The sequence below is a fragment of the Muntiacus reevesi genome, chromosome 13 (assembly GCF_963930625.1).
Source record: "Muntiacus reevesi chromosome 13, mMunRee1.1, whole genome shotgun sequence".
Classification (NCBI taxonomy): Eukaryota; Metazoa; Chordata; class Mammalia; order Artiodactyla; family Cervidae; genus Muntiacus; species Muntiacus reevesi.
In genome coordinates this window covers 30,979,762-30,993,268 of record NC_089261.1, presented here as the reverse complement: position 1 = coordinate 30,993,268, position 13,507 = coordinate 30,979,762, and the positions used below count along the sequence as shown (strand labels likewise).

General features: G+C 37.6%; 1 protein-coding gene across 3 annotated transcripts in view; it reads right to left on the bottom strand.

The window, feature by feature from the left end:
* The window catches only part of GRIA2 (glutamate ionotropic receptor AMPA type subunit 2), a 177,731-nt gene that overhangs the window by 68,311 nt on the left and 95,913 nt on the right, over positions 1-13,507 (bottom strand). For all 3 annotated transcript variants that reach the window (XM_065904090.1, XM_065904088.1, XM_065904089.1), the window contains exon 4: positions 2,718-2,914. In XM_065904090.1, the coding sequence (XP_065760162.1) occupies positions 2,718-2,914 (197 nt within the window). The remainder of the gene's footprint in view (positions 1-2,717; positions 2,915-13,507) is intronic.

The following is a 13,507-nucleotide window of genomic DNA, read 5'->3' as shown; positions in this document are numbered from 1 at the left end:
TGTTTAATTCTATTTCTAACTAATTTAAACTATTAGGAATATAAAGTTTTATTTCATCTCCATTCTCTTGACAGAGGGAATAAGTAAATAGTGTTTCCTTTTCTTTAAATGTACCATAGTCCTACATTTTGCCTGGTAAATGCTATTCAACAAAAGCCTTCAATGATCTCCCAATTGAAATTACTTTTGTGTTCAACTTTTTTTCTCATAATATCCTGTTCTGTTCCTTAATAGTATACAGCATTATTGTAGTTGCATATTTATGGGGCTGTAAAACATCATGACTGTTCACCTTGATGAGGCAGGCCAGTTCTGTTTAACATTATGTTTTTGGACCTACTGCAGTGCCTGTCTGGCAAACATTAAATGCTCAGAGAAATTTATTGAACAAACACATGAAGGCTTGAACACAAGCCAGCCAGCCAAGTGGTACCCGTGTGTGAACCTTTCATAAATCTTCCAACTCCTGTTAAGACTGATACTTCCTCCTCCATGCTCTTAGACCACACTGTATTATAACCTGCAATACTGTAGCACTGATTATGTGTGCACACTTTCCTTCCCCTCTCAGCAGTGAATTCACTGGGTGCAGTCAAAGATCTTGCTTTCCTTTCTCTGTATCCCTCATTCCAGACACATATAATGTCCTTAATAAATGCACACATGCACATTTTACATTCAAATAAAATATATGCCCAAGATACCATGTACATTTTGAGTGGATGTTAATCACAATCATGTATTATTTGTTTCAAAACATTCCATTCCATGAAGGAATGTCATTTGCAGCAACACTAATGGATCTAGAGATTATCATACTAAATGAAGTAAGCCAAAGACAAATACCATATGATATTATTTACATGTGGGATCTAAAATATGATACAAAGGTACTTACTTATGAAACAGAAATGAACTCACAGATATAGAGAACAAATTTGTGGTTGCCAAGGGGGAGAGATGGGAGAGTGAAGGACTGGGATTTGGGGATTAGCAAACTCATACTATTATATATAGAATGGATAAATAATAAAGCCCTATTGTATAGCACAGAGAACTCTATTCAATATTCTGTGATAAAGCACCATGGAAACAAATATGAGAAAGAATGTATATATATATATATATATATAACTGAATCACTTGGCTCTACAGGAGAAACTAACATTGTAAATCAACTATCCTTCAATGAAATAAATTTTAAGAAGTTCCATTCCATATATTCCCAGTTGCTCTCATAATTTCTTTCTTCTAGTTTTGAAAGAAATATTTTCGTATAGGTTTTCACCAACATGTATTATGATGAGACATGACTACATAAAATTTTAAAATCAAAGACTGAAAAATTATTATTAAAATTCAGTTTTAATGAGAATCTCTTCTGAAATTCAAATGAGTTGTTGAGGTCATATTTGAACAAGAGGCCTTCAGGTTAAAAACAATCCCAGACTCACCTCCTGAGATAAGAATTAAGACTGTTCTACTGATATATTCACTTCTCTGACATACAACATTTTGTTCTTCCTCATAACACACTAGTTTTAATCACTTATTCAATAATATTTTATGAGAGATCTATTTTGTATATCTTAGACCTTGTATCATTCTTTATCAATTAAGACTTCAACAACATTTACATTTGCAAAATGCTTTGTGTTATATGGATTAATGAATCTAATTTTCTCTTCAAAGCTTAGAGAGACAATAAGTGCATAGTAAACTGCATATTTTATTTCCAACCTTATATTATTCCAAGGAATAATTTTATATATATTCATTTTATATGTAAATAACATATAAATAGAATACATATATATCATTATTCTAAGGAAAATATAAATATAAATTTTTAGTTGGAAAAGAAGCAGATCCCAGTGGTGGAGACTTTAGTCAGTAAATCCTGATGCTTTTCACCACCACCCCTGGTCACCCCCTATCTGTATAACATAAATGATTTTATTTCTATCCCTTGACTATCACTACATGGCTGTCCTATCCTGAAAGATCTTACATTTTGAAAGAAAAATCATGTGAAGAGCACAGAAAAAGCATCTTTATCTCCGGCATCATGTTATTCTTTAAAATATTACAAATTAATATACCTAGTTTACTTCTCAAACAGAAAGGACGAAGTGTATTTCTCCTATGTATTTTATTTTCATAGATTAATAGTTTTATAAGTGACACAAAACCTACCTACTAGGAGGAAAATTCTTCTTCTTGGAAAAATAAACACATGCTCTGTCTGAAGACCTAAACCCACTCAGACAACAATCCAGGTTTAGCAATCCTGTATCCTAAATGTTTGATCCTTCATGTCTTACCAAAGAATTCATATATTACTTACTTTCCGCTTAGGACCCAGACTCATTTTCACTTAATCTGTGTCTATTTCTTTATCTCTAAAAAGTGCAAGGGAATTGGATTTTAAATTTCCATTTCAAAATGCTGAAGTTTAGGACAACAATTACCATACGCAACATGAGCCAGGAATCATGTACTGAATATATGTAAGGATTAGTGTGATGGGTCAGCGTGGTTGGGGACCCCCTGCTACTGCTCACTGAAGCCAGAGATAATCTAACTGATGATCTGGGCGGTGTCCTCCCTAAACCATCAAAAACTGCTGCGCCAGCATCTCACACACACTCTCTGCAAACGCTGACACTGCACACAGCCTCTAAATTTGGTGCCCGAGGAAGCAGAGAGGAGCCAACCTGGTCTACGATGTCGTTGACTTTGTCCCGCTCACAGTCCAGGATGACACGCCGCTCCTTTTTCAGCTCCAGGTCCTGGAAGAGGGAGCGGTAGGTCTCATCTTTCTTGTCGTTGTTAATGTTCCCCACGTTGATGGCCGTCACTTGCCACTTCTTCTCGGCGGCAGAATCCAGCACGGCCTGCAGAGTGGACAAGCCTGGGAAGGCAGAGAGACGTGGGGCCTGATGAGCAGGCTGGAAAAACGCAGAACCGCGCTGGAAAACGGGCAGCAAATACGTTTCGAAGGCCGATATTTTTGTGCAATTAAGCGGATGCTGACCCCTCTAAGAAGGTACAGCTAAAATCCTCATCAACATCCACTTATTTCCACTTTACATCAAAAGCTCTTTCCTTTAACTGCCATTGTTCTCATAGAAAGAGTCATAGTTTGAGAAAAAAAATCACACCCCTTTCTTTCAGCTCTCTTTTCTCAACTGTCTTCCTCTGAATAGTACCAAAGTGTGATTTTTTTTTTTTTTTTTGTAATACTTTGGGGTTTTGTTTTGTCTTGTTTTGTTTGTTTTGGCCACACTGAGCAGCATGTGAGATCTTAGTTCTCCTAGGAGGGTTTGAACCTGCACCCTTGGCAGTCTGTAAAAAGTTGTAATAACACCCAGTCCTAACCGCTGGCTGCTGCTGCTGCTGCTAAGCCGCTTCAGTCGTGTCTGACTCTGTGCGACCCCATAGACGGCAGCCCACCAGACTCCGCAGCCCCTGGGATTTTCTAGACAAGAGCACTGGAGTGGGTTGCCGTTTCCTTCTTCAGTGCATGAGAGTGAAAGTGAAAGTCACTCAGTCCTCTCGGACTCTTAGCGACCCCATGGACTGCAGCCTACCAGGTTCCTCTGTCGATGGGATTTTCCAGGCAAGAGGACTGGAGTGGGGTGCCATTGCCTTCTCCTCCTAACCACTGACTGCCTGGGAATTCCCTATCTCTATTTTTGTTGTTGGTGGTGGTGGTTTACTTGTTTTTGCTTTAAGTTTTTTTTGTTTTTTTTTCAATGTGGACCATTTCTAAAGTCTTCATTTGTTACAGTATTGCTTCTGTTGTTTATATTCTGAGTGGTTTTTGTTTTTGTTTTTCACTTCAAGGCATGTGTAATCTTAGCTCCCTGACCACTGATTGAACCCACATTCCCTGCATTGAAAGGTGAAGTCTTGACCACTGGACTGGGGAAGTCTCTATCTGTGGCTTTAACAAAATAAAAAGACATTCCATTCGTTCTTGTACAGAATGGAAAAGTAACATTTGTTTATCTATGACACTGTATTTCACATTATTATCCTGAGGAGGCTGAGTCTGTTTTCAGTGAGATTAGTCTATGTGGGTCTCTGTGAGCCTAAAAGCCAATCATCTCTGACGCTCTATTTCCTCCTATCATTTTCTAGTCAGTAGTTGTTATTTTCTTCCGCAGCCTTCTGTTATATGTGGGTGTTCTTGGGACTAATGCTGCAGAAATCACATGTTCACCTCTTTACCAGATGGGCAGCCAGCTTTCCCCCACATATTAGTTACATTTACTTAACTTCTGAAATGTGAGACACACACTCGGCTAGTAGTAACTGCGTATAGCATCATACAACTTAGAAAATGGTATTTTCACTTTTAGTTGTTCACACATTACCTCATATGTAGGATTTGGAGGAGGAACACTCTGGGAATATCTTTCTTAAAGTTAATTCTGCCATTTAACATTTGGAAAACCAGTATATAAACATGTCTTTCATGTTACTTCAACACTTCATAGCCAACACAAATTCAGCACTTCTACAAAGACCTTAATGGACAATAAAAATCAAGGCTCCAAAAAGAATTCAGGTCTCCTCACATCATCCTTATTCCAGACAGACAAGACTATTGATCCTCTTTTATCCACACAATGTGGGACTTACCCAATTTAATCACATGTCTGTAAAAGCTTTATTCATGTACTGAACTTAAAGTAAATCTACTACCACAACAAAAAAAAATATGTGCATTCTAAACCTTGTTGAAAATTACCTGATCCTGGAAAATACTGTTAAAGTTTTTACTGATTCTATACTGGCCAATGATATTTAAGAAGGGTCTAGAACATCTTGTTATATACCATAAAGCAAGGAAACTGCAAAACTACCAGCGCTGGGTCAAAGACTCAGAAACCAATTTGAGAAAAATCACTTTAAATAAAGATGAGGCAATGTGAACATCAGTAAGAATAATACCTACAAAAGACTTAAATATATACATTTTTAAAATCCATAAATTAGCAATGACAGTTAATAAAGACATGTGATTGCCTTTGAAAGATGCCATTTGATGGCTTTTTGAAAGGAGTCAAGTAACTATTTTGAAAACTGGTAAATAAAGGAAAATAAACAAGCTTTTTTCCTGCCTTTTCTATATGAACTCTACTCAGATAATTAAGGAAGGTTTTTCTTTTTGGAAAAAACTCCAGCTACTAAATGGTGAAATAATACAGATTCAGAATTATAACCAATCTTGTAACACCAAGTGAACTAATGAACCAAGACAACAATGGTTAACTAATGCTAACAACACAAAAAGAGAGAAAGGATGGCCAGAAGTTACCTTTCAAATGGGGATACTCAACATCACCTATGCAGTATTCACACCAAAAAAGCTAATGTGAACCTCAACAAGCATCTAGATCTAATTAGCCTTTTATGAGGAATATAGGCAATATGTTAAATGCCACAGTGGTGCAATCATCAAATTACAAACTGTGGGAATCTCTTCAAGAAAATTAGAGATACCAAGGGAACATTTCGTGCAAAGATGGGGACAATAAAGGACAGAAACGTTATGGACCTAATAGAAGCAGAAGATACTAAGAAGAGGTGGGAAGAATACACAAAAACTATACAAAAAGGGTCTTAATGACCCAGATAATTATGATGGTGTGATCGTTCACCTAGAGCCAGACATCCTGGAGTGCAAAGTCAAGTGGGCCTTAGGAAGCATCACTATGAACAAAGCTAGTGGAGGTGATGGAATTCCAGCCAAGCTATTTCATATCCTAAAAGATGATGCTGTGAAAGTGTTGCACACATATTTTGCAATATGCCAGCAAATTTGGAAAATTCAGCAGTGGCCACGGGACTGGAAAAGGTCAGTTTTCATTCCAATTCCAAAGAAAGGCAATGCCAAAGAATGCTCAAACTACTGCACAATTGCACTCATCTCACACACTAGCAAAGTAATGCTCAAAATTCTCCAAGTGAGGCTTCAATAGTACATGAACCGAGAACTTCCAGATGCTTAAGCTGGATTTAGAAAAGGCAGAGAAACCAGAGATCAAATTGCCAATATCCACTGGATCATGGAAAAAGCAACAGAATTACAGAAAAACATCTACTTCTGCTTCATTGGGGCTTCCCTGATAGTTCTGTTGGTAAAGAATCCACCTGCAAAGCAAGAGATCCCAGTTCAATTTCTGGGTGGGGAAGATCTGCTAGGGAAGGGATAGGCTGCCCACTCCAGTATTCTTGGGCTTCCCTTATGGCTCAGCTGGTAAAGAATCTGCCTACAATGCAGGAGACCTGGGTTCAATTCTTGGGTTGGGAAGATCCCCTGGAGAAGGGAAAGGCTACCCACTCTGGTATTCTGACCTAGAGAATTCCACGGACTGAATAGTCCATGGGGTCACAAAGAGACAGACAAGACTGAGCAACTTTCACTTTCACGCTTCATTGACTACTCTAAAGCTTTGCTTGTGTGGGTCACAACAAACTATGGAAAATTCTTCAACAGATGGAAATACCAGACCTTACCATTCTCCTGACATACCCATATGCAAGTCAAGAAGCAACAATTAGAACTAGACATGGGACAATGGACTAAGTTCCAAATTGGGAAAGGAGTATGCCAAGGATGTATATTGCCACCCTGCGTATTTAACTTATATGCAGAGTACATTATACAAAATGCCAGGCTAGATGAAGCACAAGCTGGAATCAAAATTTCTGGGAGAAATATCAATAACCTCAGATATGCAGATGACACCACCCTATGGCAGGAAGCAAAGAGGAACTAAAGAGGAGAGTGAAAGTGAAAGATGATGATGAAAAGTGATGAAAGATGATGAAAGTGAAAGAGGAGAGTAAAGATGTTGCCTTAAAACTCAACACTCAAAAACTAACGCCACGGCATCCTGTCCCATCACTTCATGGCGAATAGATAGGGAAACAATGGAAACAGCGACAGACTTTATTTTCTTGGGCTCCAAAATCACTGCAGGTGGTGACTGCAGCCATGAAACTGAAACACACTTGCTCCTTGGAAGAAAAGCTATGACAAAGCTAGACAGCATATTAAAAAGCAGAGACATTAGTTTTCTGACAGAAGTACATATAGTCAAAGCTATGATTTTTCCAGTAGTCATGTATGGATGTGAGATTTGGACATAAAGAAAGCTGAGCACTGAAGAATTGATGCTTTTGAACTATGGTGTGGTTTTTTTTGTTTTTTTTTTTTTAATTTTTTTTAAATTTTATTAGTTGGAGGCCAATTACTTCACAACATTTCAGTGGGTTTTGTCATACATTAACATGAATCAGCCATAGAGTTATACGTATTCCCCATCCCGATCCCCCCTCCCACCCCCCCCTCCACCCGACTCCTCTGGGTCCTCCCAGCCCACCAGGCCCGAGCACTCGTCTCATGCATCTCACCCGGGCTAGTGATCTGTTTCACCATAGATAATATACACGCTGTTCTTTCGAAACATCCCACCCTCACCTTCTCCCACAGAGTTCAAAAGTCTGTTCTGTATTTCTGTGTCTCGTTTTCTGTTTTGCATATTGGGTTATCATTACCATCTTTCTAAATCCCATATATATGTGTTAGTATGCTGTAATGTTCTTTATCTTTCTGGCTTACTTCACTCTGTATAATGGGCTCCAGTTTCATCCATCTCATTAGAACTGATTCAGATGAATTCTTTTTAACGGCTGAGTAATATTCCATGGTGTATATGTACCACAGCTTCCTTGGTGTTGAAGAAGACTCTTGAGAGTCCCTTGGACCGCAAGGAGATCCAACCAGTCCATCCTAAAGGATATCAGTCCTGAATATATTCATTGGAAGGGCTGATGCTGAAGCTGAAGCTCCAATGCTTTGGCCACCTGATGTGAAGAACTGACTCATTGTAAAAGACCCTAATGCTGGGAAAGACTGAAGGCAAGAGGAGAAGGGGACGACAGAGGATGAGCTGGCATCACCAACTCAATTGGCATGCGTTTGAGCAAGCTCCTGGAGATGGTAAAGGACAGGGAAGGCTGTCATGCTGTAGTTCATGGGGTCCCAAAGGTGGGACATGACTGAGTGACTGAACTGACTGACAGACTGTGGGTAAACTCTATATCACTTTATAAAAAGCTTAAGAGATATGTCAACCAACTGGGTATATGGGGCTCATTTTTATCCTGACTCAAACTGTGAAAAGAGCAGATGATGTTAGAAACAAATTAATGTTAACTTGCCTATATATGATAGTAATACTGTGGTTATATTTAAACCAAGAGAATTATTCTTTCAAAATACAAACTGAAATATTTACAGATGAAATAACAGGATGTGAAGTATCTGTTTGAAAATAATGGTGAATGGTGGAAGGATAGAGATAAAATGATATTCCTCTTATCAGTCATTAATAAAGTTAGGGTCCTGGAGGGTCTCCATATTATTCTGTCCTTGTTGTTATTTAAAATATTTCATACTGAAAATTAAAAATAATTTACTTCCATTTCAAATTGAAAAACAGAAGCATAAATTAAAGTTAAAATGAATTGTGTGGAGTTTTGGGGCAAAACAGCAAACTCAGTTTACTCCATTTGGTCTTGTAACAACAATAAAAATTAAATTAAAATAAACAAGATTTTCTCAAGGGATAATTTAAATAGAGACTACATTCCATTGTAAAAAATATATTAATGGTAAGGCTTCTTTCAAAAAATTCGGGGATCATCTATGATTTCCATTCACTGTAAATAAACAGTCAGGTTTCCCAGATGGCACAGTGGTAAAGAAACACCTGCCAATGCAGGAAGCACAAGAGACATAATCCTTCCAGTCCTTTTCTTGATTTTCATCATCAGTGAGGACAGTACCACAGTTGGTCATCAGAATCAATTCGATAGCTATTAATGTGCTTGAAAACAGTTATTAAGTTCATTCAGTTTTCTTTTCTAGTAGGAAAATAAAAAGCTAATTTTCTAAATTTTTTCCACCGTCAAGGTCCTGCCTTTTCACATTCCAATCATGATGTGACTCTGCTTCGTCACCTCTTTAAAAACTACATATCAGTTTTACATATACATACGCATGTGTGTGCACTAAGTCACTTCAGTCGTGTCTGACTCTTGGTGACCCCAGGGACTGTAGCCCTCCAGGCTCCTCAGTCCATGGGATTCTCCAGGCGAGAATACTGGAGTGGCTTGTCCTGCCCTCCTCCGGGGGATCTTCTAGACCCATGGATCGAACCTGCGTCTCCTGCATTTCAGGCAGGTTCTTTACCACTGCGCCACCAGGGAAGCCCACACGTACGAATATGTCTTTCCTTTTGGACTTGCTTCCCATTTCAGGTCACCGCAGAGCGCTGAGTCCCGTGTGCTGTACCACAGGTTCTCATCAGTTGTCTATTTTATACATATACCAATAGTGTACATGTGTCAATCCCCGCCTCCTATTCATGTCATAGCCCCCTTTCTCCCTTAGTATGCATGTTTGTTCTCTACATCTGTCTCTATTTCTGCTTTGCAAGTAAGATCAGCTATAGCATTTTTCTAGATTCCACAGGCACTGATATACAGTACTTGTTTTCCTCTTTCTGACTTTCTTCACTGTTTGACCGTCTCTGTGGTGACCTAAATGGGAAGGAAATCCAAAAGAAGAGGGAGTGTATGTGATTGTGAAGCGGATTCACTTTGTGGCAGAGCACACATTAATGCAACATTGCAGAACAGCTATACCCCAAAAAGGAAATATTAAACCTGCCTGACCCAAGACCTCTCTGCCGAAACTTAAGCACGTTGTTTTTCTTTTTCATACTTAGTATTTGAAGCTATCATACACAAGCACAAATAAAAATTCGCTTTCTGCACACCTTAAATAATCATATCATGGGTGGTGCTCTATATGTTATAGATTGTCATATAGCACTTATACATGAGCTTCCTTTCGGCTAGGCAATAAATTACTTCATGTTGTTTTCATTTATTATGAAGTTTACCACATACTAAATTGTAATAATTTCATAATATTCTGTCCTATCCACCATGAGGCTTCCCTGGTAGCTCAATGGTAAAGAACCCCCTGCCAATGCAGGAGACACAAGAGATATGGTTTTGATCCCTGGGCCGGAAAGATCCCCTGGAGGAGGAAACGTCAACCCACCCCAGTACTCTTGCCTGGAGAATCCCATGGACAGAGGAGCCTGGTGGGCTACAGTCTGCAGGGTTGCAAAGAGATGCACATAACAGCGACTGAACATGCACGCACACCTATCAACCAACATATATAACAAGACATCTTAAATATAAATGCTAATATGTAAATGCTGGAGAAGGAAATGGCAACCCACTCCAGTACTCTTGCCTGGAAAATCCCGTGGACAGAGGAGCCTGGTAGCCTACAATCCACGGGGTTGCAAAGAGTCGGACATGACTGAGTGACTAAAGTAAACTAAACTAAATATGTAAATGAATCTTGAATGATATATCTAAACCTAACATTCACTGTCAGTTCACCTTGTCCAAAATATGGAGATGATATGTAAAATCAATAAAGATGCATTTAAAGAAATGGCTGAATCAAACTCATCCATTTTATGTATCAAAAATAACTCACAGTTGTTGTGGATTCTGTTATTAAAACTCTCAGAATTAATATTTTGTCATCTCGAAACCCCCCCAAAATACATCCATTTATTGATGCTAAACTGACCAGATGATACAACATCAGAAATGACTTTAGTTTCATCAGAAGACATGGAAGAATATTCAATCGTCTCCTAAGAACAGCCAGAAATAATTCACAAACCATGGGCTGATCTGTCTCATATTTTGAAAGGCTGATGTCCTGGGCTTATTAATCTGTATTTTCAGATTTGTTTTTTTAGTAATAGTAACTGGCTCTCAAGTATTTTCTTAATGTGGTCTGCCCTTTCCCTAAAACTAAGAGTTTTGTATTATGTCTAGCTATATAAAATTAATAGATAATTTAAAAAATTTTTAAAAATCACTGACTATGCATATCACAAGTATTATGGTGAAACTAAATCATTCATACAAAACACAAATTAATGCATTTAGTATCTGGTAACATATTCTAATTAGGGGAGGAAGTATTACTTCTTTCCCTTCCACATAAACTAGCCTAGAAGTATCTTTATAAATACATTCATCCTTAACTCAGAATATAAACTTGTATGAACAATGGGAATTCTATATAAATATTGGTTTGTTTAAAACTTTTAGTAGCTGGTTATTTGACTGGTATCTGTACCACTAAATCAGGATATATAAATCCTGGCTTAATTTCTTATTATTTCATTGCTTAAGACAAAGAAAATTTGAGATACACAATTGTTCATCTACAAATAGAAAAAAACCTGGAAAATTAACTGTTCTATCTAATAAATGTACTTAAAATATATTCTGAAAAACCTCAAGAATATTATAGAACTCTAAAATTAAGTTCTATACTCTAACTAAATGCTCAGATTTCTGGATAGAAGAAAGAATGGCTAAAGTACTGTTACTTATTTCTTTACTGTATTGCTTCTTCATGAGCTTAACTGTTGCTGGATTAGTTATAGTTGTATAACCTATTCATAAGTTGACAATCTCCCTAAATCTTCTCTCCAAGTATTACTAGAAGCAGTTAACAGTCTCATCTTGAGCTCGTGTTCACAATACTGTGACAAAGTTATAGAAAAACCTACAGCCCCTGAACAAATGAAGTCTAAATGTCTTGCATGCATGAGGAGTCTCTTCAGTTGTGTCCGACTTTGTGAGACCCTATGGACTGTAGCCTGCCAGGTTCCTCTGTCCACGGGATTCTCCAGGAAAGAAGACTGAAGTGGGTTACCATTTCCTTCTCCAGGGGATCTTCCCAACCCAGGGATCGAACCTGTGTCTCTTATGTCTCCTGCATTGGCAAGCGGGTTCTTTACCAGTAGTGACACCTAGGAAGCCCCTTAAATATCTGAGTTTTCACACTAATGGGTGGGATTAAAAATGACTACTGCAAATAGTTCTATTTCATTCAGACCATGTCTTTTTTTCTTAAAAATATTTTCTTTGTTCCATTTAAAATTCACTGCCCTTATTCATCTTTCAGGCACAGAAATTAATATTTATGATCACTAAATCAAAGCAGCATGCCTAGACCAGATTAGATTAACATATATTTCCCTCTCTGACTTTCTCAGGAACATAGTAAAAGAAATTTATAATTTGGAAGCATTTTTATTCCATTCATGGTGCCTTTTTAGAACTGGAATCAATATGCCTTTCCTTCAGGGAAAAACAGTATGGTTCAAAATTAAAATCAAGTTATAAATCATTAGTTCTGGTTTCCTACTGTCTACAGAAATGTATTACCTTACTTTATCAATACTAACCCAATAAATAAAAACCACATTTTGAGCAAGTTCTGGTTCAATTTTAGTACATACATATAAAAAAAAAAAAAAACCCTATATTGGATGCATTAATATAGGTAGCGCCATTACTCTGTAGCTCAAATATGTTGAAGATTCATTGAGCTACTCTTTCTGGAGCTTTAGGAAGGATGCTGGGGTAACAAGAAGTTCCAGACTGCTGTCACATAGCTTGGATAAAGAGAAGACTCCAGCAGTTCTAAGGGGTCACATGGCACCCCGATCACAAGTAAACCTTAACTAGTCAAAGATCTACACAAAGATCAAGATGCATCTTTGTCCTCCTTTGTCTACAATTGGTGGGGCGGGAAAACACAACTTGACAAATGAATGAATAAACATTTTAAAATGTGATACAACAGCAAAGCTATAACAATTGTCATTAATAAGGAAAAATCAGAGAGCAAGCATCCCATTTCTATAAGAAAAGTAAAACATTCCATGAAGGTCAAGTCTTTTGCCAGTACTTTGAGTCTTACACATTTATCTCTGAAAACAGATTCAGCTAAAAGGCCAGTGTAATACTCTTCATATTAAAACATAAGTATCCATTTGAAAATAACTTGAAAATGTATCCACAAAGTCAATTTTGGCTTTAATATACAACTACTTAATAATATCACTCTAGCAGTGACCTCTCCATGGCTGCACTTGAACTCAAATCAATTTGTATAATTTAATGATTGGAGATTATCTCATCACTTCAATTTCATTTACTATTTCTAAAGTGTTAATAAAATCATTAAAATGTCTCAGGTTCTTTTCACAAGTACATAAGTCTATCCTCATCATCTGATCCTTTATTTCCCAGAGCTTGTCTTTCTTCTCTCTTCAAATACTAGAGTTTCTCTTTTTCTATTTATATCAGCTGTTGTCTCCTTGAATTATCTCAAAAGTTCAGTGTCAACTAGAGGGCGCCATAGAGAAGGTGAAGTGTGTCCCTAAAGATAAAATGCCACCTTCCACCTCATCAAAAAGTAAGGAGAATTCATCTCTGATCCTTTGATTTAGCAAGCAGGATTCAGGTTCTAATATCATCTCAAAACACACAGATGTTCAACTCATTCATTTATTGACCCCATTTA